Source organism: Hibiscus syriacus, unplaced genomic scaffold (assembly GCF_006381635.1).
Source record: "Hibiscus syriacus cultivar Baekdansim isolate YM2019G1 unplaced genomic scaffold, ASM638163v2 tig00003041_pilon, whole genome shotgun sequence".
NCBI classification, from domain to species: domain Eukaryota; kingdom Viridiplantae; phylum Streptophyta; class Magnoliopsida; order Malvales; family Malvaceae; genus Hibiscus; species Hibiscus syriacus.
In genome coordinates this window covers 10,090,667-10,117,754 of record NW_024061960.1, presented here as the reverse complement: position 1 = coordinate 10,117,754, position 27,088 = coordinate 10,090,667, and the positions used below count along the sequence as shown (strand labels likewise).

General features: G+C 34.9%; 3 protein-coding genes across 4 annotated transcripts in view; 2 read left to right on the top strand and 1 right to left on the bottom strand.

The window, feature by feature from the left end:
* Window positions 1-3,133: 3,133 nt before the first annotated feature.
* LOC120172854 (zinc finger CCCH domain-containing protein 19-like) overlaps window positions 3,134-27,088 on the bottom strand; it is a 33,234-nt gene continuing 9,279 nt past the window's right edge. Inside the window, exons 2-11 of the mRNA XM_039180210.1 lie at window positions 11,276-12,866; window positions 11,114-11,193; window positions 9,054-9,226; window positions 7,282-8,194; window positions 7,058-7,185; window positions 6,591-6,650; window positions 6,428-6,478; window positions 5,970-6,040; window positions 5,431-5,579; window positions 3,134-5,347 (exon numbers count right to left, since the gene is read on the bottom strand). Coding sequence (XP_039036141.1) covers window positions 3,312-5,347; window positions 5,431-5,579; window positions 5,970-6,040; window positions 6,428-6,478; window positions 6,591-6,650; window positions 7,058-7,185; window positions 7,282-8,194; window positions 9,054-9,226; window positions 11,114-11,193; window positions 11,276-12,774 — 5,160 coding nt within the window. The 5' untranslated portion in view covers window positions 12,775-12,866 and the 3' untranslated portion in view covers window positions 3,134-3,311. The remainder of the gene's footprint in view (window positions 5,348-5,430; window positions 5,580-5,969; window positions 6,041-6,427; window positions 6,479-6,590; window positions 6,651-7,057; window positions 7,186-7,281; window positions 8,195-9,053; window positions 9,227-11,113; window positions 11,194-11,275; window positions 12,867-27,088) is intronic.
* Window positions 17,251-19,283, top strand: LOC120174104 (kinesin-like protein KIN-7E). The gene is made up of 4 exons (XM_039181077.1): window positions 17,251-17,367; window positions 17,495-18,196; window positions 18,303-18,607; window positions 18,784-19,283. The coding sequence occupies exons 1-4, from the start codon at window positions 17,251-17,253 to the stop codon at window positions 19,094-19,096; spliced, it is 1,437 nt and encodes a 478-aa protein (XP_039037008.1). The 3' UTR covers window positions 19,097-19,283.
* Window positions 20,136-23,224, top strand: LOC120172895 (NADH dehydrogenase [ubiquinone] 1 beta subcomplex subunit 9-like). Of its 2 annotated transcripts, none has more exons than XM_039180240.1 (6): window positions 20,136-20,354; window positions 20,449-20,490; window positions 20,756-20,837; window positions 21,714-21,769; window positions 22,222-22,296; window positions 22,973-23,224. In XM_039180240.1, the coding sequence occupies exons 1-5, from the start codon at window positions 20,223-20,225 to the stop codon at window positions 22,261-22,263; spliced, it is 354 nt and encodes a 117-aa protein (XP_039036171.1). In that variant the 5' UTR covers window positions 20,136-20,222; the 3' UTR covers window positions 22,264-22,296; window positions 22,973-23,224. The 2 variants fall into 2 exon arrangements, with proteins under 2 accessions (XP_039036171.1, XP_039036164.1); XM_039180233.1 differs by having other exon boundaries at window positions 22,977-23,053.

The window sequence follows — 27,088 nt, the reverse complement described above, 5'->3', positions numbered from 1 at the left end:
GCGCCTTATGCTGACATGGATACATGTGGATAAAGCGCAGGTAAGTGTGTAATTACACATAAGGCGCGGGGCAAGGGCCGCGCCTTCCCTGTGAATCTGACACGCATCAGGAAGGCGCCCTCCCTACGCACAACTGATTCAAACGTTTGAGGAAGTATTTCGTAACCTGATCAAAAAATGTATAACTTACTAACTTGTTTTCTTTGCAAAATTAAAACGATCGAAAGAAAACAAACTACATCAGTTTCACTTACCCATGCCCACAATTAATTGACGCTCATCATTATTCTTGTACATTCCATGGTAGTTCGCAGCAATGTGTCGGAGACAATACCTATGTTGGACAAATGGTGGTTGGCACATTGGACCCAAAGACTCCATTGTTGCTTTGATCCCAGCTCCGCGATCTGAAATGACACATATGTTTTCCCTCATGATAATACGTGCACGTAAATTTCGGAAGAAAAAATATCAAGAATCTGTATCTTCTCATTCGACAAGAGCAAAAGCAACTAGAAGAATGTTGCGATTGTCATATTTGACAACTGCAAATAATAAAACTTGCTTGTATTTTTCATACAAGAAAGTCCCGTCGATCTGGACCACAGACTTGCAGTATTTGACAGCATTAACGCACTATGGGTAAGTCCAAAAAACTCGATAGAATTTTGCATCGATCGCGGAGAACTCGATCATTATGGTATGCATAGGAAGTTTCTAAGTCCACAATTGTCCCAGTATTCAACCTCTGCACCAGCCTAAACTAGCCTAGAAGTTCGTTGTAAGATGCATCACATTCGCCATGAAGTTTGAGAATGACATTTTGTTTTGCCAACCAAGCTTTTTTATAGGAGACAGTGTACCCATACTGCGACTGTATAGTTGAAATCAACACAACAACAGCTATATAAGAGCTTGTTTTTACCATGGGCATGATGGCTTGATATATCACTTCAGAGTCCAAGTTGGGATGATATTGGTTGACCCCTCCAGCACAACATGTGTGAGGATCGTTGTATACTGTTAGTTCTCATCTGTTGTTTTTCCTCTTCCTTTTCGACACGCGAACCATCCAATTACATCCATTTTTGCGTCGGGCACAGTAGCATACATATTTTTCTGTCGTGGAGCGGTCGACTCTCGATTGAACTGAATTACGGATATTGTAATTTTTTATAGCCATCATCGCTTATTCTTTTCTTGAAAACTCCATGCCTAAATATAACTCACCATAATTTATTGATGAGTAATATCCATAGTCACCGAGATGAGGCATATCCGCAAATTTTGGCCCATACATTGCACCATAATCAGGTTCATACATGTGTGCTGGAGGGTCAGTTTGTGTCACATTTGCTGGAATTTTATCCACATCATCATCGGAGTTGCATTGCGGTGATTCTGGGTGAATGAATAGTCCAGTCTCAGCACCATCCGCACCATGCTCACGAAGCGATTCTTCTGGTGGAGATGATGGTTCCTTTATGCTATTCACATTTAGGTCGAAGAACCTACTACTTGCACGCATTCCCCTTGAACTGGAAGGCATATCGACATTCAGATCGAAAAAGCTCGCAGTCGAATGCCTCTCCCTAGAGCTTGAAGCTATCGTGTCAAATGGAAACTGCACATATGGTTGCGTCGATGGTATCTTCATATTAAGGTCAAACGGATTTGCAGATAAATGACTTCCCCTTGAACTGGACGCGATGTTGTCATACGGATTGTTCGTCGACCCATCTCGGTACATATCGTAAGGAGTTGCGGATGAATGTCTCCACATTATGGCATTAAAATCATAACACATTACTGTCGTCGGGCTGTCAACTTGATCAACTTGTTCAGCCTACCCATAGTGGGAGCTTAATGATTGACCCCGAACGGCACGCACTTGAATAAAATTTGCATACATCTCAATATCGGCGTCTGAATAATTACTTTGAGCTTCAACCATCATTTCAACATCATCATTGTTCAAAAGTTCAAACGCTGTATAAGTTAATGGCAACAATGATGTTGGAAATCTGTACTGTAACGACGACATTTTTCTACTACTTCCAACATGAATCTTCCTCGAAATCTTCGTTATCAGCTCTTCAAGAGTTATGTTTCTCTTCAATGATATTTTAACACGCTCATTTGATACGAAAACAACGTCGGTTTCATATTCTCGAATTTCACCATCATAATAAACAATAGTTGAAAGTTGCATCATTCTTTGAGTTTAAAAGTGCGGCAATATTATATCTGCAAAAAAAAAATAACTGAAACAATGCTGATTAAATAAATAATATATAAACAAAAATATAACATAATAAAATTTTTACACATAAACGTAAATAATTTAAATAATATAATTTTATATTATTACATGTACCGTAAAACTATTTCGATGTATATTCCCGCTTTCTAATTTTACAAACACATAAATTAATTGACAACAATTAGTATAATATTTTTTCAAATAATCATAATAAACAATAAATATAATTAAAAAAATTATCACAAAATTACCTTATAACGAAAAATCGAACGAACTTCTGAATAAAATATGAGAAAATTGTCAGAATTATTGACTCGTTGACGGAATTGTTGTATTAATTTATAAGTTGAGAGGAGAGATATGAGGAGATGTGAGAAACTTAATCGGGGACAAGAGTATTTATAGCTGGGAAAAGTTACAAGGCGCGGTACTTGCACCGCGCCTTATATAATTATATCAATTAAAGGTATGACGCGACGCCTGCCCCGCGTTATATATAAATCAGAATTAAATGTAAGGCGCGGCCCCTGCCCCGCGCTATACCCCTACGTGGCGTAAGGCGCGTCCCAAGGGCCGCGCTTTACACACGTATATCCATGTCAGCATAAGGCGTGTTTCAGGGGCCGTGCCTTACCCTACGTGGCTCCAAATCATCATATAACGCTTTATTGCTAAGGGTGTTAGATCAAAAAATATAGTCTGACCGGTGTTAGATTGGTAAATATATCGGTCACCGGTAATTTTTCGGGAAAAACGTCACCACCCCCACCCCTAAAATTCGCTATTTTATTTTTTTTTAAAAAAAATTATATCGACTAGAATATGATTATACATTTATGATAAGTAGGTGTCATGTCAACTAAAATCAGATTTTAACACCACAAATTCACAATAACTCGTTATAAAAATATTCACTTAAAGGGTTAAAACTACGAAGGAAAAGGTTTTACAAACATAAATGATTCAAAGGAAATACAATGTCACGAAATTTCCAAATGGAAACCGTACAGACAACCTACTCTAACCTGCTCTACATATACCAAAAATGTTAGGTGTGCAGGTAATCACACGATGCCCCTTTCTTGCAGTGCCCATTTTCATGGAATTTGCACACTCTCTGTCCCTTAAGGGGCAACCTGGAACCACCTCCGCCGCCAAATGATGATTGCCTACTCCAAGGTTTTGCTCCACCGAAACCAGATTCACCGCCCTGTGAGCTCCTACCTCGTTGATCCGGAAACTTGTCTCCATTGTGATTCTGTTCATTTCCCCACATGCCGCCAGTATTTCTAGACGGTGCAATGTAACCAGGATTCACACTTCCCGGTGCTGCTCCTTGACCTGGTGGAACCCATACAGGATTTGCATTATTAGTAATGTTAGGTCCTTGTCCAGGTGGTGCCCATCCTTGCATTGTATTCCCAGGACCAGTCCAACCTAGTTTTGCATTCCCTGGTACTTGTATTTGGCCAGGGGCAGCCCAATTTTGTAAAGGATTAACAGAAGCTGAACCCTGATAGTTCATATTTGTGTTTGCAGGATTCTGATTTCCTGGTGCCTGTCTCAGGGTATCACCCTGGTTATCAGCGACGGCCATGCCCCAAGGTAAATTGTGTGGATCAGGAAGCTGAACATTTGACTGAACAGGAACGGCAGGCCTCCAGGAATCCGATGGCATCGTACTCGGTTGACCAGGAGTTGGAAAGACCCCAGTGGTATTTCCTGTGCTGAAAGGAGCAGGAAATTGACCGGTTTGCGATGCGCCATTCCAATGACCATAAGGAGCAAGTTGAGCAGGAATGGCAAGTGAAGGATTTGGTTCTAGCTTCTGAGTTGCAGCATTTGTCCACCTTTGAGTTCCAGCGGCAGGTATGGAGGATACAGAAAATGATTCTTGCCTTGAAACTGAGACTGAACCCGGTCCATGAGTTTCAGCAGGACTGTGGGAACTCAAAGATTGAACCAAATTCTGGATAGACGTAGCTGCATTTTTTATATCAACACCTAGATTAACTGAAGCTGGAGCATTGAGCTGTCTCCCGTGTGATTCACTTGACACCATCGTATGTGAATGCACTACAGGAGCAGCAGGGCTCCCACTCTCTGGAACAACAGTGGGAGGTTGCAGCCCTACTGCACCCCGTCGGAATGAATTAGCTACTGGAAGAGAACCCGATGATTGTGCAGGGGTAGGAGACCATTTGTTTTCAAACGCTTGACCCCTATTCCCATCATTGGTTTGGTTCGGAGTGGGAGAAGGTAGATTTGTTTCAGAGCCCAATGCATCTCGAGAATGCTTCGGGATCTCAAGTGAAGATGGAGCGGGTTGAACTGGCGAACCCAAAACACATTGAGGACTCCAAGCTACGTGATGCTGATCAAGCCTTGATCTTTCTCCAACTTGGCTTTCCATTCCTTGCTTCAAGGTAGCTCCAACTGGATTCCCATACCAGGCCATATGCACCCTCGGCAGGCTATTTTCTACTACCGGAGGAGGGTCTTTCTGAAACTTTCTAGCCAAGGCATCATTCAAAAGTATAGAATCATCTTGCGTCTCATTAGTTTTCCATATTTTTAAATCGGCAGGGAAATATCCAGTGTTACTCCACTTCCGCAATTGTACCATCGAAAACGGTCCTTGAACTTTACCAGATGGATCCTGGTAATGCCACATTTTCTCTGATTCATTAATTTGGCTAGTTACTCCCGTGGATGGGGGTGTTGGTGTAATTTCTGATGCAACCTTCAAGGATGGTTCCTGGATTAGAACAGAGTGGCTATTCCTCATCCTAAGTTCTGAACTCAAAGCAGTTTTCGGCTTGCTCCAACTGTTTGGTTGTTGTGTTTCTCTCTCCCGTGCAAGACTCCATGAATTTTCATTTCCCATTTCACTAGCTCTGATAGAATCATCCCCTTTGCTTGTAAATCCTTTACCCGATACGTTCCTGCTTAATTCCCGATTCATGCTAGAATAATTCCTGTTCCCACTCCAAGAATCAGTTGAACTGTGACCTCCCTTCCTTGGAGAAATTGGTTCTCTCCCTCGCCTGCTAAAACCACTACCTCTTGGCCTCAAATAATTATCTGTATTAACCAAAACATTATCAAACACAAAAGACAAACAAGAGATAAAAGAGGACACAAAAAATTTCACAAGAAAAAAGGACCTTGTTTCTTATCATCTTCCTCCTCTTCTTCTGATTTGTAACTAGGATCCATGTTGGGGTCTACATGTATCTCAGGATACTCCTCTAATCTACGCTGTAGCTCTTCAGGTGTCTTTAAAACCTGCAGTTTCTCTACACATTCTCTAAGCGTGAACAAAAGTCAAGGGCTACGACGAAACTGTCAGATTCATTTTCCTTAAAAAGAAATGCATGATGCACATAGAAACTTTAGATGGTCATTTAGTGTATTCATAAAAAAATTATATACCTAATGGTTATAAATTATAATGAATAATGTTAAAAAATGAGCGTCTGTAAAAGAAAAACTACTATAACGAGGCATCCTACTCCAAATCCCCAAATTTGGACAGTTCAAAAAATTGAAGGTCTCCAATAACTCTCCCTTTCTAACCTACAAGATGTTCTGGACAAAGGTGAGGTTTACTGGTTGTTGCAATCTGTCAAAAACTAATTGATGTGCATCCAACTGCAATTTAAGAGAATAAAACGCAGAAGCTAAAATCATGAGAAAAGGATATTCCTTTCTACGTCCTAAATCACTGGCTCGATCACGAAGATGGCTGAGTCGTGTTATCTCCGATTCTAACCACTGCATTTTGATAACAGAGAAATTTTGGTTATTCTTTTTTAATAACACAAACTGATACAATACTACCAATGATACTACTCAAGCAGATCAAATTAAGGAAAAAGATCATGATCCTCTTTGCACATTAATCATATTTAATAAATTTCTCTCTTTTTCACATGACTTCCTTTTTTGTACAAGATATCATACTTAATCAAGAGTACCCAACAGACAAAGTCGTGCTTCATGATTTTCAAGATCAAAGAATATAATAAATAATCAGCAATTCTCAACAAATAAAAATGTGTCTTCAGGTCTATATATATATATATATATATATATATATAATATATATATATATATATATACACACACACATATATGATAGTTGAAAGGAGAGAGGTTTACATCTTTGACTCTGACTGCCTGGATTGCCATGGCCTTTTCCTGTATATCTCCCTGCAGCAATCAATAAATTTTGTAAAAATGACTTCAAATAAAATTTAGAACAAAAACAAATGATAACTGTGGATAAAAAATGAAATATTATAAAACAAGAAGTGAAAATTACCACAGTCAGACGGTTGATAAGTCCACACTTGATGCTCTGACGCAACCGCTTGCATTCATCCTAATAGATTAATTGGCTTAGCATATTCTTAACAAAAAAACAACAGTTTATAAATATATAATCAAAACAAAAAACTGCCAGAACTAGATTCCAATATATATATAACATAATACTGCTGATATTGACACCTTTTATTCCACATGAACCAGAGAAATAGGATTTCCATATTTACAAGCAAATAAAATAAATTAAACATGCCTCAAGCTTCTAGTGACAAATGTTGAGTTTTTTTCTAGTACATGTATTTGGCAGGTTTCTAGAAAGGGGATTCTACTTTTATACCCGATATTTTCTTTAAAAGATCATATTGTACTTTAGTAAGAGAAAAGGATGTAGAACTCCATCAAAGATGCAAATAGTCAATAACGGAAAAATAAAATGCAATTCCACACTCAGCTAATAACTACCTCAGTGAACTCTTGATTTGATATAATATCAATTGATACCGCCTCTGTCTTATTCAAATTTAGAATCTCCAGTAGATAATCAGTTGTTCTTTTGCCAACTTTATAAGGTTCAGCAACTTTGTTTGTACCTGTACAGAAAATCATAATGTTAAATAATCTTATGAGATTTAGATACTTTTTCTGACGTAAAAACAAGCAATGGTACACAGTTTCCAGGTATTCACCAACAACTTGCACTAGTCTATACAAATCTTGCTTTTGACCAGCTCCAGATATTCGTATTCTCACAAAAGCGTCAACAACCTTGTCATGGAATGTTTCAATATCTTCAAGCAATTCCTCCACCAAATTTCGTCGCAAATAAATTAGATTTATATTATGCATATCAATGGCAGCATAATCATCCACATTCAATTGAAGTCCCCTTGCATCACCCTTCTTACGAGTTTTACGTTTCTTATCTTTTCCGTTCTTAGTCAAAGCATCAGAGTTCCAATCAGCCTCGAGTTGATTAGTTTCTGCATCAACAACACTCCCTTGGAAATCATCTCTCTGAGAATCCTCCTTGGTGAAAAATATGTGAGGGTCGAGAAGATTTAACATTTCAATATGCCCCACTCTCGGTTTCCCAAACAGATTCTTAAGCCTTGTGTCACAAATGACATAAGACTTATTGCGATGATCTCGAAGCTTGTACTTTTGAATGTAATCCAATATAAGTTGACTGAGCTCCATTCGAGATAAAACAGATTTGTCCCCTTCTCTCATGTTCATAACAACTTCCAAGAGCTCTTTTGATGCCCACTCAGCATTTTCATCTGTAGATGCCCCTTCACCGCTAGCTGCCACGGTGCTTGGTGAATCATCCTCTCTTGCATGTGCCTTTGATTGACTCCTAGTCTTTCTTCGCTTAGAAATGGTTACTTCCACATTCCCAGAATAATTATCGGAGTCAGACCCTCCAGCATCATTAAAATCATGAAGTTCATTAGGCGATTCCTGTTCGGCAGCACCTTTCCAGGGATTTTTCGCCTGAGCAATTTCATCTAAAGTTATACATAACCTCTCTTTTAAATCAATCCAATAATCCTTGAATAGATATTCCCAGCTACCTCGGTCATCAAAATCTATTTGTTCCTGCAAAAGTAACAACAAATATAATGTAGTATTTCCACCAAATTGACACAGACAGAGAGAGAGAGAGAAGCCACTAATATACCCCAAAACCCCAGACAAGGAATGAATCAGCAATTACATGTTAACACAGCTACAAAATACTTAATTATGAGTTATGACTGTTCAATATATTTACTGTATGAAAGGCTTCTTGATTTCCCTCTAAGCTCAGGTTCAGCACAGCGTCTCTCAATATGAAAGGCTTTTAACATGTGATGTTCTCTGGTGGACACTCTCTAATCTTTTCCAAAGGAACTAATCAACAAAAGGAAGAAACTATTGAAGAATGCAACTGAAAACAACGCCAGTAAGAAGGCCATTGACTACTAGTTTTCAAAGATTATGGAACATTTAAAGCAACATAGACCTGAAACAATCCATAATGAAGCATAATAGAAAGCCCTAATAAAACAGTCTAAAGAGACCGAATAACACCTACCCACCCCTCTCCCCCCGGAAAAAAGCAACCACCCATAGGCAAAAAAGATCTCAAGAACGACACTTATCATTTTGACATTATATCAGGAAAGATAGTTGATGCTATGAGTTCGCCCGTTACATATTTACAACTTACCACATGAATAATCCTATTAACCTAAAAAACTAATCAAAAGAAACTAAATTTGAAACACAACACATCAAGAAATGGAAATAAGGTAACAGTATAATAGTATCATTTTCGCCTGTTACATATTTACAACTTACCACATGAATAATCCTATTAACCTAAAAAAATAATCAAAAGAAACTAAAGTTGAAACACAACACATCAAGAAATGGAAATAAGGTAACAGTATAATAGTATCATTTCTTCATTTACCTGCTCCTTCCTTTCAATCAACATGACAAGATTCATGCATGGCTCACAGAAGCCTTTGTTACCTCTTACGCATAGGATTACAGCATCTTTGATGCATCCCTTGCATAAGGAAAAGGTACATGTGTAACACATATAATGAGCATTCTTCTTGCAGTTGCTACACAGATGCCAACCTAATTCAAAGAAATCATAACTCGAATTAGAATAGAGATGTAAAAAGTAATACAATACATTTTCTCTGTACATAAAATCAAAGTTGATAAGCATAAATTACACATATACAATAAGCAAGAATGTAAACGGATCATACCACTGTGTCAACTAACATATTTTTTACCGGCAGCATTTTAACATAAAGTAACAGCAAACGCAGTCACATTAATAGGCAAACAAGTAGACATTCCTGATTGCACATTCCACATTTTGAACAAGCACACTTGCATAAAGAATTCTAAAAGCTTATTAACCAGTCTGTCTTTCTTCAGACAGAAAAAAAAAACTGCATACAAATACAAGATGCAACAATGATATAACCTTCAAGTGAATATTTTAGTGGACCCTTTTCCACACTATAGAATGCACATCATTCTTTGATGATACCAAAGCGTATAACAAGCATATAACAAGGTTATCACTCGGTGGATTATGCCACAAAAGTTAGCTTATCCCACTGAATGCATCCTGAAATTTACATAACCAGTTCTGTCAACTGTCTTGGCCATTGTTCATTCAAGCCAAAAGATCCATTTTCCGTTCTAGTCTTTTTCTTTCATTTTTCACACAAAGATTACACTCCTCAGTCCTCACTGCATCTTCTCATACTCATGAGCATGTAATAGTTGAGCTCTCTCAAGGAAAATGTCACTGATTGGAGTTATGAAAGAAGAGTAAAGAAAAAATTCTAAGAAAAGATCCAAAAAGGTTTATAGAGTGATCGCATAATAGTAACCTCTAGTCCCATAATCATTTAACACAAGCCACTGAAATTGCAAGTTCTTATTCCTTTTAGCGCATAGTTTAAACAAACAAAATAGGAGCTGGTTGGCTCAAGTAAAGGGCATTTAGAGCAGATCCAAATTGCCTTTTGCAAAGATAGCTACAAGCCATTCTCAGTCATCTTCACATCCCAACAAAATTGATCAAAAGTCCAATTCAGCATCCATTGCACTCCACGTGAACTATCAACGGTACATAGCAGTAAAAATATTACAATTTTAAAGTTGTTTGACCCCAAATGCACAATTGCATGCAAGCTGATATCTGTCACTTGTACATGAAATTCAATCAATTTGCAAGTTCCAAAACTGAGGTGACAATTTGCTGCTCACTTATAAAGTTGAAGTACAACAGTTGCATGGTTCTTCCCTTATGTCTCAACAAAAAGGCAGGTAACCAAGCTCTCAGAGTCTTGGCCAGTTGTATTACAAATATAAACATTGAAGTCACTGGAAAGCTCTGCCTTTGTGACCTTAATTGAATATTTTTCCTGAGAGAAAAGCATCTGATGACTAAGAGATGATTGCATTCCAGGATAATAATTACAATGTGCAATTTCACTACAAATCCAAGCATTGCCAGTAGCCATTGTCTTGACTTGGAATGATAGGTGAACCCTAATTACTACAGAGAGATACTACACTTCAAATGTTCTTTTGAGTGCCATTAAACCAATTCGAGAAGAAAACAAAACTTAATGGTGTGCTGGGAAAAACTAAACATGAACTTCTGGTGCCTTCAGAAAAGCCCCTTCCAGCAAGTTTCACTGTCATTTACATCAAATAAGTAACAGCTTCAATAATGCTGCAATTAAACACAAAAGGAGAAAGGGATATCAAAGTTCAAAATTTCGGTGCTCATGTTCCTAAATCGGTATCAGCCAGCTAGCAAACAGCAATTTCCACCCAAATATTGCAAAACCAATCATAAGCAGACAATATGCTTGAAGTAAAAAAAAAATAGCACCGCCGTGACAAGCAACGTATTGGTTCATAACTTCATATTCCACGAGGCCCTAAATAAACTCAGATATTAGAAGTTAGAGAGTGCAATGAGCAACTTACCACAATTCCATTTACCCCTTGATTGAAAGAAAGCTTCATCACGACCAACACAAGCAGAATGGTAAGCCTTTGGGCAACCCCTATGGAGGAAAAACAACAAAAAGCATAAGACATTGAATATACATATACAACTTGCATGAGAATTGGTTTTGTTAGACTCACCTGCGGTCACAAAGAACAAGGGCACCACCATCAAAGCATACGAAACAGACATCCTCTTCTGCCTTCTTCTTAGATAAAGCTTTTTCCTGAACCTTAGTACTTGAAATCTTTCTCCGCTTCCTCTTGCCACCACTAGCTTTACTACTATCCTCTATCCCCTCTGCGCCCTCCGTCTGCTCTGCTGCCTCAGTTTCCAACTCTTCCGTCATGTCTGGCATATCAATGTCATCTGCTGCTTCCATTACCTCTGCAGTATCCGTCATCTCGGTCTCAGTCCCCTCTGCTTCGTCAACATCCTCTTCTATATTTCCTAACTCTGTATCTTTTTCGTCGTCCAATTCCTCTTCCATTACAGGGTCCTCCTCAGCCTCGGCCATATCCGGACCTGCTGCCCCTACATCATGAATATCCTCCATATTTTCAGTATGCTCAAACACATTATTCACCGTATTTTCTTCCATGACAGGGTCATCCTCTGACTCGGTCATATCAGTTCTTAATTCCTCTACAGCATGAATATCATCCAAAATTTCAGTTTGCTCAGCCACATTATTTACCCTTTTTTCTTCCAAAGTTTCACCTTTCTCAACCGTGTGAGTACCAGTTTCTCCCGCAACCTCAGTCGGAACTGCAAGATCAGCAACGGGTTTCTCCAGAAATTCACTTTCCTCAGCAATGTCATCCACCCCAGTTTTATCCATAATCCCACTTTGTTCCACCTCATTATCCACCAGTAATTCACTTTTCACAGATACGTCAGCCACCTCTCTTTCCTCCATAGTTACAGTTTCCTCCTTAACCACATTTTGCTCTGTTAAATCATCCACTTCTGCCCCGATTATTTCTTCCTTAATCAAAATTTCCTCCGTCGCACCATCCACCTCTGCCTTATCGTCAGTCCCTCTTTCACCCAACCCGTCAACCAACTCTTTCTCCTCTAGAACATCTAGTCGGTCATTTACGTAATCAGCTACCTTTTGCTCGACCGAGTTACCCGCTTCCTCAGCCGACTCAACAACTTGTTGCTCCGCCACAGAAACCTCAATCCCTTCCGCTGTAACTCTTTCATCCGACAAATTAACCGCATCCTCCATTTTTTCCATCACATCATCCACTGTCGCATCCTCCACCAATTCAGCTTTCTCCCCTTCCATGCGGCCGTCCTCTCCATCACCACCTTCCTTATTACCATCAACCGGAGACGAACCTTTTATTTCAACGCCAGCACCAGTCTCATGCTTCTCCTCCCCGACGATCAAATCCCCGCCGCCCTTTTCATCACCAACAGCCACCTCCACATCAATTCCCTTCCCCTCACCTTCCTCTTCCTTTCCAGCAACAGGAGACGCAGCTGACGTAGCAGACTCGAGCTCGGAACGTAACTCAGTGCTTTGATTCTGTAACTCGGAGTCCGTAGCTGTAGTCACCGGGGCATCGTCCAATTGAACAGAGGAATCGACATTGGGGACGTGGTGAGGCTCTTCTTCCTCGGTATCCATACAAGGAAAAATAAAATCAAATGATTTGCAAAATTAAAAAGCGAGTGAAACCCTAGAGATTGAAAGCCCTAGGGTTTTGAATTCTGGGTAAATCCGGGCGTCGTTTTATCGTCTATTGATTTTTTTTTAAATATTTTAATTTTGCGAAATGAAAAGAAAGGGAGAGAGGGAGACGGTGTCGCCGTTCGCAGAGATGAAATGAAAACACTAGTAGAAACGAGCTAGCGAATATTTTTATTTTATTGTCCTAAAGTGAAATGACGTAATGACGAATCTGTCCTCACGGGCCTTTGATAATTCAATTCAATCCATCATCCCAATAAGGTTTTCCATTTGAATTTGGGACTTTCAATGGGTCATGATTGCTGAGTCATTGGCTTTTTTCTCTTATGAAAATCCATCAGTCTTGTAGTTTTGATATAACCATCGATATTCGATTTATAAATCAATTAATTCGGATTAAATATTATAAAGATTCATTAAAAACGATTTTTTTAACTTAGTTTATTCAATTTATAATGTTAGGATTTGAACCTCAACCTTATTTAAACTACTTAACGCATTGTTCCATTTAATGAACTAATAAATAGTTATATATTTAACTATATTAAAAACAATCTATATTAAACGTACATTAAATTATACTATATATATTCATAATCAAACCGATCCACTTAATTTATATTAATCACTTATAAAACTAAATTAATCATCATAACCAACTAGGTTGAATTGACTAGAACAAAAACTATATGGATTAAGTGAGTTTGAACAGACTTTTGTTCTTATATTTATAAAATGTGGATTTAGGTAGTGAAAAAATTTCTTGTATTTTTCAGTGTAATTGATTTTTCGAAAAATAAATTATAGTTTTTAGAAAACTGATTTCGGAAAGTATCTCTGAAGCTTGTATATTATTGTGTAATTTATTTTCCGTTATTTGATAAATTTCTCTAAAATTATTTTAAAATATATTTTTAGTGAAACAAACACATTACAATCTTTTTTTTATTGAATTAATTTCATTATTATTAAATTTTAATATCACTCATAATTTTTTTATAATTATAGGTAATATAAATAATTAATGTCGGTTGTGTTACAAATACATTGTTCTTCAAACTATTCAAAAAATACATTGTTCTTAATAATTACGAAGCTATTTATATTTTGTTAACAAATTATATAACTTTTCAAAAAAAATATTAATTTATTTTCAAGTTAGTACTTAAACTATTAATTTTATTCCATTTTGGTATTTAAACTTTATTTATTTTCAAAATCATACCTAACATTTAGTTTAAGTTTTATTTTTATACTTGTCGTTAAAAACATAATTGCGATGTTGACGTGTCATCATTATCTTGTCATCGTTTAAAAAAAATTAAATGGAAAATTAACAGTTCTGTTAATTTTTTAATAGCAGAGTACCAAATTGAATCTCAAACTAAATGTTATTTATGGTTTTAAAAAATAGTTTGGGTATAAAATAGAACAAAAGTAATAGTTTATGTACTAAATATAAATTTACCCTAAATTTTACTGCATGGAAAAGAATCGGTCATTACTCATTTCAATCCACTTCAAAAGGAAAAATAAAAAGGATAAATCAACAAGCACGGAGTCCTAATTTCAACAACCAGATGAATTCCTGCTTCGATTTTATTTCCTTCTTATTAGGTACTTAAGATAATCCAAGAGGAGCCGTATGCAATGTGGAACCAACAAGTCAATAATCACTATCATTAATAAATTTGAATAATTATAATACTAAAATCAGTATTAATTACCCTTAATTTGGTAGAATAATGAATTAAATATTATCTAAATAATATTCCTTAATATTATAAATATTATAAAATATAATAAATTTAGTTGAAAAAATCATCTCATAATACATTTTATTGTATCTTATCAGTAAAATTAAATTTATATATTTTCTCTACTTAGTATTATATAATTTTGTGTGCGTTCGAACACATCGATTAATGACATTAACTTTATCAAATAGTTTACATATAACTTAAATTGAAACAATGTATAGCAATTTTTTTTAATGGAAAACTAATTTATACATGTTTTTTTAATTAAAAATACATAAGGTTTCTTGGCTACTTTTTATTTTATTTTTTAATATATTTAACTTTTTTTTTCATTTTATTGGCCAATTATGCACAAATAAATGGGTAAAAATAGGGGATTTGGCACTTCTAAATTAATAAATAAATCTTATGGAGGTGCTCAAACTTGAGTGCACGTTTGAAGAATGTCTTCTATGCACTAAATACTAATATTTTATTTTGTTAGTTGCAACTATGGACCTAACACACTCTCAAATTTCCACATATTAGTCATTATGGTTGAAATTGATTTTTAAAATATTTAAATAGTAGTTGCAATTTTTTTTAAGATGGAATTTGAGAAAAAATATTGGATTTAATTCTCCCATTCGTTTGTTCCATACTTCAATTCAGAATACTCTGCTTTTTTATCTCACAATCATCACATAGTGTATCATTTTCTAAAAAAAATTAAAAAAAAAAGGAAATTAATCATGTTTTTTGAAACAAAATAAAATACAATAAAATTATAGAAAGAGTCTACAAAATTAGAGTGGACTAAAACATATTAATTAATTATATTTTTGGGTCCCCTAACTCCAATATATCCACCAAATTATATATTTTTCTAATCAAATATTTCTTTCATAATCATTAAAATGTACAAATTAACAATTTAATAATAAGACAGGATTATCTAATTAAAATATTAAAAAATTAATCAAATAATTAGGAGAAAAATAGATACAAATAAGTATCAATACCGACCCTAAAAGAGAAACATCATAAAACTAACATAAAAAGACGCAATGATAAAATTATCCTCATTGATTGTATAAATGGTTACTTTACATCATATTATTTAAAAAAAAATATTTTACCCTCTAACGTTTCAATATTTGATTAAAATAGATCTTATTAGATGAAAATAATTGACTTATAGTCAACCCATGTTACTGATGTGGTAGTTAAAATTGTGTCAAATTATTTACGTGTCACGTGCTACATTATCATTTTTGCTGACGTGACATATATCATATCGTCATTTTAAGTGATATAACATATGTCACGTCATCACTTTGAGTGATATGATACATACTACATCAGCAACATGGGTTAATTGTTAGTCAACTAACAATTTTCATCAAATATGATATGTTTTGACTAAAAATTAAAACATTAAAAGTTAAAATACTAAAAAAAGAACAATGGATCAAAGTGATCATTTATATAAACATTGGGCATATTTTTGTTATTATTTCATATAAAGATACATATAACAATGATAGAATGTTAACATTCTGGTTTTATTATAATTCAATTATGATTTGTATTTTTGTAATTATGAGAGTCTATTAATAAAATATAATCGATCTATGAGTCTAAAATAATGATAGATCAACAAGATAACTAAACAAACGTAAGTGTTATAGTCAAATCAAATCAAACTTTGAGAAAATGTAAGACATACTACACTAGTAGACAAAATAATATGTTATAACAGTAGACAAAATAACATTAAATTCAGATCTGACTCTTCTCGATAGCACTAATATTTAAATAATTTTTACTATATTTTTTAGTGTTTGTTCCTTCAATCCAGTTGGATTTTTAGTAATAACTACCATAATAATGTGTTCAAATACAGAATATTTATTGTAGAAAAAAGCAATGTCTTGTTAAACTATTGTCAATAACTAGATTGCTCAACTCATCAATGCGGTGCTATGGTGGATGCAGTAAAGGCAGACAAGGACATATCAATTACAGGGATTCTAAGCTGACACGCATACTGCAGCCTTGTTTGGGTGGCAATGCCAGGACTGCAATCATATGTACTTTGAGCCCTGCACGAAGCCATGTTGAACAAACCAGGAACACTCTTCTGTTTGCTTGTCATGCAAAAGAAGTTACTACAAAAGCTCAGGTCAATGTGGTCATGTCTGATAAGGCCTTAGTTAAGCATTTACAAAGAGAGTTGGCCAGGTTAGAAAGTGAACTCAGGAGTCCCGTGCCTCCTTCCTCAAACAATGACTATGCAGCTTTACTGTCTTTCTTCAGATCGAAAAAGGTAACCGTCCCGTTTGGGAAAGTTAGAAAGGATGTCAAGGGGTCCTCTTTAATGAACAAAATTGATTTTTTATAGTATAGAAAATTTACGCAGCATATTCAACTACGCCTCTTTATCTTGTCTAGCATCATAACTAGTGAACAAGAACATGGTGAATCATGCATTACATGTTAGCTGAAATTTTAGTTTAGTACACAGATAGATACTTTTGCTTGTGGAAAATTAGGCTGCAAGCAAACTTTTGTTTTCTGATTAAGAGGCCTAAACACGCGGCAGTGTCTGACATAAAATATAGAAGGGAGGGCTTAGCCATTTACATTTTACATGTTGCCTAACGTTGATTACATGAATTTGCACTTGGAGAAGGAGGTAAGAGAGTTGACCAAGCAACGTGATCTTGCTCAATCTCGGGTCAAGGATCTGCTAGGGATGATTGGAAACGATCAAGGTTCAGGACAATCGGTTTGTGTTATTGCCTATAATATTTTTACATGTTATGCTTTTCAATGAATCTAGTTCCTAGTGGCAATATTATTCACTATTTTCTTTTTGAAATAATTATTTACAGTTCTTTCCCTTCTCTGAACAGGCAGGAATCAATTACCGTGATAAACGAGCAGGGGATTCATGGGAAGATGACTATTCAGATTCAGAGTCATCATGTTTGACTGATTCTAATCAATTTGATAAGTGTATTAGAAAATTTAATCCAGTCCATCATTATGACAGAGAGAGGAGGCATCATCACGAGCCTTCGAACAATCACGAAGATCATTCCATGACTGATGAAAACTGCAAGGAGGTTCAATGTATTGACACAGATGGAACGGGCAGGGGAAATAATGATTCTGAATCTCGTACCATACCAAATGGTGCTAGTGAAGGACAATTGGCACTGACATTAAATGGATATGTGGATGTGGTTGGTCAGGAAACAATGTCTACCCCTATGACTGGAGACAGAGAAGCGAATCATATTCAAGAAAGCCTGAAGTTTAGTAGGGGCAGGAGTTGTGGGGCAGATGTCATGGGTGTTACATCTTCATATATGGACAGAGAACATATAGAAAGCACCCCCTCTAATGGGTTTGAGAAAAGCTTTCCCAGAAGACCAGACGGTTACAAAATGAAAATTCCTTCATTAAATTATGGTGCCTATAGAGGGATGCACTCCAGGAATGATTCTCTGTCTTCTCTTGGGAGTGCTTCAATCCAAACTTCTGCCGATGAGCAAATTACTAGCATCCATAATTTTGTTGCTGGACTGAAGAAACAACTTGACAATGGTCAGGTGAGAATATGGCTATGTTTTCTCCCTTGTTGGTGGAAACTTCAATATATGCACTCGGGCATGTCTCATTTGATTTCTTTGCAAATGTGTGGTACTTTCTTCATAGGTTCAGGGCACTGGCCTAGAAGCAGGTGAGTCTGGAAGAGGGTTGGATCCAATGCAAGAAGCACCGGGCACTCCTGCGGATTGGCCACTGGAATTTGAGAGGCTGCAGAGAGCCATAGTCGAACTTTGGAAAGCTTGCCATGTTTCCTTGGTTCACAGAACATATTTCTTCCTCCTATTTAAAGGTGATCGAACTGATTCAATTTACATGGAGGTGGAGCTTAGGAGACTTACCTTCCTCGAGGAAACATTTTCTCAGGGAAATCAAGCTGTAGAAGATGGTCACACTCTCACACTGGCTTCGAGGTTCTCTCTCTCTCTCTCTTGCAACCAATGATTGTCTAATGACCTTTGAACGGCATATCTGCAAAGTGTGTTTTAGTTCTCATTTAGTTTTTATCACTGGTTTGAAGCTTTTTTTTTTTTGTAACACCGATACTGTTTTATGTTTACTCTCTTCTAATCTGTTAACTTGTCGACAGTGTGAGAGCTCTTCGCCGTGAGAGGCAGTCCTTGGCCAAACTGATGCGGAAAAGGTTTTCAGAAGAAGAAAGAAAGGACCTATATCAGAAGTGGGGCATTAAGTTGAACTCGCAGCAGAGAAGGCTGAATCAGCTGTGGAGCAATGACAAGAATATGAATCACGTCACGGAGAGTGCTGCCGTTGTCGCGAAGCTGATCAGGTTCGTAGAGCAGGGACATGCCCTCAAGGAAATGCTCGGGCTTAGCTTTACTCCACCGCAGACCAGACGGAGATACTTTAGTTGGAAAAACAGCATGGCATCCCTTATATGAACCTGCACACAGCCATAGAGGTAATTTCTTGAAAGTCATATGCCATGATGTAGCATTGTTGTAGTGATTGAAATTTTTATCAGATCGCAATGACCATCAGATAGAATGGTGTATGAATGTAAATCTTAAGCCAAAAACTGGCTTGATGAAATTGCCCGCGGTGGATTCGGGTTTTGGGTGTATTTATTTGGATAAAATATTTTCCCTCAATTTTATGATATCATCGTTATGGTTGTTCATCGTTTCTATTCCATTCATCAGGATATTCAATATAAAATCGAACAGTTAAATGATCACTCTAATACTATTTATCATAAGATCATTACTTTCTTCTTAATAGGCATGTTATATTGATAAAATGTCAAATATAATATTTATATATATATTTTAATAATTTGGGTTATTACAATTTATAAGATAGTATATGTTTATAATTTTTTTTAATCATTATCAAAGTACACACCCTTTCAGATATAACCGTTCAAACCTATGATCTTAAGAAAATATAATACTCCTTTTAATCATTAAAATCATTTAATAAATTCTGATATATATACTTTTTAAAGTACAATGTAATACGTTTACTTTGATAAAATATTTAATATCCCATTTAAATTATTATTATTATTATTATTATGATATTTATAAATTTTCGTTAATTCATTTGACTCTTAATAATAGTGTTGACCTATGTACCACAATAATACAAGAAATGTTACTTTAAATATTGTATTGGATATTTTAACAAATTAAGTATCACTTTAAATATTTTAAAAAATTAAGTACTATATTATATATTTAATTAAAATATAAATATCATATTTAAATTTTTTAATATATTAGATATTTTATAACAAAACTATACTATATTAGACATTTTATTAGTACGTATCACATCAGATATTATTAAAGTCTGTGATAATATATCTAAAAGTTAAAACTTTGGTTGAAAGATGAAAGAGGATAAAACGGTGTCGTTTCGTCTTCAACAGGTCCGTGTCTACATTAACACTTCCCTATCTGACTGAGCTGAAGCCGAGTGGGGTAAAGGAGACACAGAGAGATAGAGAGAAGAGTGTAGTCTAAGAGAAACCAAACGCAAAAATAAAAAAAAAAAGCAACCGAAATGAGCGGAGCCACGACGGCGGTGTATTTAGCTCGAAGAGCGGCGCAAAAGGAGAGGGTCCGGATCCTCTACCGCTGTGCCCTCAAAGACACCCTCAACTGGGCCGTCCATCGCCATATCTTCTATCAAGATGCAACTCCTCTAAATTTCTCAGTCTTATTTTAAATTCAATTGAATCTCTATTTTTATTTTATTTTATTTTATTTTATTTCTTCTCTATGTTTAGGCCTCTGACCTTCGCGAGAAATTCGAAGCCAACAAGCATGTGGTTCGTCCTCGTTTCTCATCTTCACTTCAAATTTATTTTATAGTAATCTTGAACGAGTATTCGTTCTTAAATTTTCTTTTTACCGCTTAGTGATTTGCTAAGTTCCCAGTTTTTTTGTTTCTATGATGATAATTTGAGCTTATTGACCTTCTGCATTGAACCTATCAAGGAGTAAGGACTTTGTAAATGGTGATTATCGTAGTTGAATGGTTTAATTTGCGACTTTTTTTGGTTTTGCATTTTACAATGTGGTTTGTTTTTGCAGGAAGATCTTGACACAATTGACAAAATGATAGCTGCAGGTGAAGCAACTTATGATAAGTGGAGGCATCCTGATCCTTATATAGGTACGCCTAAGAGACATGGTTATTATATGAAGGGAGAGTTATGAATTGGATTTTGAATTTTATATCCTGTCTCAATAATCGTTGTGTGGAAGGGATTTGTAAGTTGTTTTGAACCTTTATTTTCAAACAATTGAGAGGTGATTAGCTCAAAATTTTGATAAGGAGAATGAAATCTTGATGGTAAATAATTAGTTATTATAGGATTTCAGTTTCTGGTGATTGTTTGATGATTCAAGTGGACTTTCAATTATTGTGTGAAATGAGACAAGTGAGGGCCACGTTTGCAGAAGTAGTTGAAGATATATATGCTACCAAACTATTACTATGTCAATTCACTTCTCATGGCTTTGTTGCATCGCTTTTCCACTTACCAGACCATTACTATATTAATTCGACTCTTCTATTTGTAAGTGAATTTTTCATTTCATAAGTTCATTTGAACATTTTTTTCTTCTAACAATTGAGAGGAGAATAGCTCAAAATTTTGAAAGTTGAACGAAATCTCGTCAATAACTAATTAGTTATTATAGGATTTCGTTTTCTTCTCAGATGATGATAGTTTGATGATACCAGTGAAATTGATTGTGTGAAACAAGACAAATGAGAGCCAAGGTTTGCAGTAGTAGGTGAAGAGAAATGCTACCACACTACTACTATGTCAATTCACTTCTCATTGCTTAGTGGAATCTCTTTTCCACTTACATTCTTGTGTTTGTTCCACCAATAGTTGGTTATTGACGATTACGTCTCGCTTTTTGTTATGACATGTGACTGATTGACTGTGATATAATATAGGTAGGTTTCTTATCTGGTGCTTAGTTTCCTGTTTAAAACCTATTATGCTGTTTGAAGCTCACATATTAAGTTCATTTGCAGTTCCTTGGGCTCCTGGCGGTTCCAAGTTTACTCGAAACCCTTTCCCACCTTCTGGGGTAAGTGTTAATTTAACATTTCTTTATTGCATTTCATGCATTCTGACATGCCTCTTGGCTGTTGTTATTCACTGTTCATATTGTTTATCAACCCATTATACAAATTATATTGCAGATTAGAAGAAGAAAGCTAGTAAAAGTAATTAGTGCTATTTTTCTTTTCTTGTTTTACTACTTGATAGCAGATAGTTTGGTTATTTCTTCCTTTTGGTAGGTTTTATCTTTAACTTGATCGAGCATTAAAATTTTATGTATTTTGCTGGAGAAAGGTGGGGTGAAGTGAAAAGTCTTCTTGTTTTGTAATATGCTTGCAACCTCCTAATATATGCCACACTGTGTTGTTTTGATTTGTTGCTTACCTAGATCATTTGTGTTCTATCAGAGTATTGTTACTAAATTTCTGATTGGCCATGTTGCTTTTATCCGGTTCTGATTGTTCACTCTTGATGCAGATTGAGATTGTGTATGATTATGGTCGAGAAGAGAATGATTAAGACATCCATCTTTTCATATCCCAAGCAATAAAGGTTAGCCATATACTTCATTTAGATTTTTTTCTTTTTTCAATAAGGGGTAGGGGTTGTTCATGGATTGAACCCGGGATTGGTGTCACTGAACAGGTCCTTTCCTACTCCACCTGTAGTTCAATCAACTTACTTTATTTAGATTTACATCATTCGTTGTATAATTTCCTTAGAAAAGTTTTGGTTTGCCTCAAATAACTTCCTACTATGGTTGGAAGCAGTTCCCTTGAAAGTTTAGTTGCAAAAATCTCTTGGATTTGTGCACAAAATGCATTTTTATGTCAAGATCTCAGCTTCTCTTGGCACGTTGTAAGTTTGAAATTGCATGACTAAACTCTAAAGAGGGTTTCTTTCTCTCTTTGTTAGGCTAGGGAGATTTCACTGTTGGAAGTAATAAAAGTTATTTTTTTTCAATTCTAGCTGGCATTATTGTAGTTTATTTAGGAAGTGATTAATGTGTTATTCCATTGAATTGAATTTATGGCCATGGGATAATTCTACATGTTCGTCTCTTCTAAATTCGAATGCCTTTTGCACTAAGGTCCGAATCCTTCCAAAGCGTTCTCTTTACTTGAAAATCTTATACGGAATCACAGAGGCGGTGATAGAGAGAGCCTCCCTTGCCTGCTCTGCCCATTTGGTTTAACTTAAATGTTGAAACTCTTAATTTTCGGTTGATGCAGGTCTAATGGATCCTTGAGTGTGTAACAAGGGATCTTGGACAGCGACTACTTTCCAATCTTTCAACTGAGATAAGACTTCTATTAACATTCATGTTGATATTTCTTTGTGTCTGGTCTTTTGTGTAATAAAAGATCACTGGTCGGAATATAGGTACTAGAATGCTTGTTGACTTGGTACAGAATTACAATCTTTAATCTTTCTTCTGACAAACTATTTTTCTTTAAATTATATATGCCGTTGTTCGTCATTCCGACTACTATGTTAGAATGTTAGTTGGCAATTGAACCTGAGGAGGTATTTGGGTCTGAGAACTGGTTCCCTTCACAAATAGGACCAAAAAAGAAACCGGCTTTAGTCACGGTTGTTATGTAATTGCCTTAGTGTTTTACTTGACATTGTTATATATACCCTGTATTAAGAGCAATCCCCTAAAAGGATAGGAATGGTGAATTTGGGATTTGGAAGTAATCCCTTCTTCACCTACTATATCATAAACTGTAATTTTAGGGGTAATTGTGGAAATTGAAATAGGCTCTTTATCATCAAATTCAATGCAAACACTTCTATCATAACCTTGCAGCTAGAGCTGGGTATATGGGCTAAGGCCCGCGGGCTACCCGTTTAACCCGCGGCTCGTGCGGGCTTCGAGCCTCAAACGCTAAAGCTCGTTTAAATTGCGGGCTTTTTAGTCTTGACCGTTAAACCCGCGGGTTTAATGGGTATAACCGCAGGTAGCCCGCTTAATTTAAAATTTATAAAATTTTAGAGAAAATAAACTTAAAGAATTTTATAGAAAAAGAAAATAAATTACCTATAAATATGATGTTACTTATAACCATTGTAGTTCTTAAATTTATTAGGGCGTTTGGTATAATTCTACCGTTGTTTGATATTTTTTATTCATTTACAATGTATCAAATTATTTTTCATTTTAAAAAATAAAAATTAAAAGATTTATATAATATTTTAGTCTTAGAAAATTTACATCGTTATCACTTTGATATTTAAAGATTTTTTTATTTAATTTTGACCTTTATTTTTTTCATGAAGTATGTTATCAATTTCGTTCTTTAATTATAAAAAATCACATGATATTATAATAGTATATCACATGACACGTACTATTTGGATTAAAAATAAAAAAGAAAAGTAAAAGAAAAAATTGAAAATATACTTTTCAAAATTGAAAATATATTTTTCAACTTTTAAAGACTTTTAAAGGCATTTACAAAATAAATATATATTAATAAATTAATGACTTATATTTTATCAATTTTAATATAACCATATTTTTCAAATTTACTTTTATACTATAAGTATTTTATTTTATATTTTCATATTATGTTTTATTCTTTCTCTAAAGTATCTATAAAATACAATTATTATGACCACTTGACAACTTTCTTGTTAGATTTGTATAATGTTTGATTTTGTTGAATTTTTATGTTTGAATTTCTGTTTGGATACACTTCTGTGTCTTCATATTATAGCCTTGAATAATTGTGTTTTATAAAAGTATAATGTGTTTATTGTTTTATTTGTTTTTCAATTTGATGATATAAGTGAATATTGTTTTTTTTTAAATTTGAGTTTAAGTAATTATATCGTTATATATATATATATATTAATGATTAAAAAAATTTAAAAAATATTATTTTATAATCATTTCCAGCTATTTAAAATAAAATTTAAATATTATTTATTATTTTGACGGTGCTATATTATTTTTCAAGGTGCTAGATCATTTTTAAAGGTGTAGCAAGTTATAACATTATTTTTTATTGCATTTAAAGTATTTAAATTATTGTTATTTAACGGGCCGCGGGTAAGCCCGTTTAGCCCGCGGGTTAAATGAACGGACCACAGGTCTTAAAATTCAAAACCGTTTATAAATGCGGACTTTTTAAATCGCTCCGTTTAAGTTCCATTTAAGCCCGCACTATCAAAATCCGCAGGCTAAACGGGCGGGTAGCCCGTATACCTATCTCTACTTGCAGCATCTGGGGCTTGGCTATGGCAAGGGATAATTATATTTACTTTTCCTGCATAAATCAACAATACCACTTGTTTTAAACACAAAAACCAAGCTAATGAAACCAAATTCACATCACAAAAAATAACTAATACTTCTTTGCAATAAAAATGGATATATTGATAAACTTGACCCTGAATTTTTTTTCAATTTGACTCTTATTATGTTTTGCATAAAATTTGACTTATAATATTTTTTTTATAAATAACTTTGATTTTTTTTAGAGAAATTATTTGATACAGAGATTGTATATAATTTAGACTCTTTTATTTAAATGTTATTTGACATATTTAAATGATCATAAATTTTAAATCTTAAGTTAAAATCCTAAAACTTATAATCCTGAATCTTAAATAAAAAATGACATAAATATAATAGTAATTGTAGAATATCAATATCTCAATTGTCTGTTATCAGTATATATATATCAAATAATATTTTTGTTGATTCATATTATTTTTATTTGAATGTTAAAATTTGAAACATGAAATGGATAAAATTCATTGAATTGTATAAAATTATTTATATTTAATATATAATTTTAAAAATTCATCTAATAGGAAAAATAATAATATATAAACCCGCCACAATTAGCGACTTACCTTACTCGGTTATTCCTCCATAATGGCGGCTTTTTCATTCCCGCCCTCCGCCCTTATGGCGCTTAATCCCAGACTTCATATCTTCAAAGCCTTTACGTGATCTCGATCGCCCTTCAAGCTAGGGATTCAAATAGTAGTTGAGTAACGAAATAACGATTGTTATACAACGATAATGATGGTGTCTGAAACTATTATTCCAAAAAATAATGAAATCACATCAGATATATTGCAGTTATAATTAGGGGTGTTCAAATTTTCGAATTAATTCGGTTAACCGAGCGAACCGAATTAATTCGGTCGGCCACCGAATTAGTTCGGATAGTTAACGGTTAAGATTTTTTTTTGGAATTCGGTTAACGGTTAATTCGGTTCGAAATCGATTAATTAACCGAATTAACCCTTAAATATTTCTTAATATTTTTTCACCTCATAATATGTTGCCCCCACTTCATTTATTTTAGAGAAAATAACCTCAGTGACCAAAAATGCATTATAATATACGATTTTAACCAACTTTTTTTGGATTTGCCAAAATGACCAACTAAATCGCAATGCGATCGATAATTCGCAACGCGAACTCCTGTATCACAAATCAGTTTCCAAATTCGCAACGCGATTCTGACTATCGCATTGCGATTTTCCAAATTCGCGTTGCGATTTTCCTAATTCGCAATGCGAATACGTAAATCGCAATGCGAATACGTAAATCGCAATGTGAATATGTAAATCGCAACGCGAATCTGACTATCGCAATGCGATTTACATAGCGCCATTCGTATCGCAACGCGTATTTTTTTTCAAATTCCAAACACGAATATATTAATATATCCGAACACTGAACCGTCCATAGTATATCCTGTAATCGTAACTCATAACCTAAAACCCTAAATCATAACTCAGTCTCATTTCCATCTCTCACTCTCTAAGGCGACATCCGTCCCCATCTCCGACGAAATCAGTCCACATCTCCGACGATATCAATCTCCATCTCGGCGAAATCATTCACGGTCAGAAATGGAAAATCAACCAAATCAACCACCGAGGGTTAGTTTTTTTAATTATTTTTATTTTGAAAATTTTGCATTATTATTAGGTTTTTCATATTGAAATTGATGATAAGTTTACTGGTGTTTTTAATAATAGATTAACCATTTCACTTATATTGCTTATTAAATTCATTCGATTGCTGCCAATACTGCTAAACTGTTTAGTCTTTAACCCTGTGAAGTTAGTATTTGTCTTTGTTTTGTCTTTTGGTTGAAGTAATGCAATCCATTCAAGTTTCTTTCAATTTTAGTATTTGAAACCGAGAATGACTATCGCAATGCGATTCTGTCGTTGCGATTTTCATTTCGCGTTGCGATAGTTAAATTCGCGTTACGATTGTCATTTTCGTGTTGCGATTTTCATTTCGCGTTGCGATTCTTGCGTTGCGATAGTCATTTTCGTGTTGCGATTTTAAGTTTCAGAAACTATT

Coding starts and splice junctions, on each gene's coding strand:
- LOC120172895 (XM_039180240.1), top strand. CDS start 20,223: ATGAGCGGAGCCACGACGGCGGTGTATTTAGCTCGAAGAGCGGCGCAA. Junction 20,355..20,448: donor GCCATATCTTCTATCAAGAT/GCAACTCCTCTA, acceptor CTCTATGTTTAG/GCCTCTGACCTTCGCGAGAA. Junction 20,838..21,713: donor GCATCCTGATCCTTATATAG/GTACGCCTAAGA, acceptor GTTCATTTGCAG/TTCCTTGGGCTCCTGGCGGT.
- LOC120174104 (XM_039181077.1), top strand. CDS start 17,251: ATGAATTTGCACTTGGAGAAGGAGGTAAGAGAGTTGACCAAGCAACGT. Junction 17,368..17,494: donor ATCAAGGTTCAGGACAATCG/GTTTGTGTTATT, acceptor TTCTCTGAACAG/GCAGGAATCAATTACCGTGA. Junction 18,608..18,783: donor ACTCTCACACTGGCTTCGAG/GTTCTCTCTCTC, acceptor ACTTGTCGACAG/TGTGAGAGCTCTTCGCCGTG.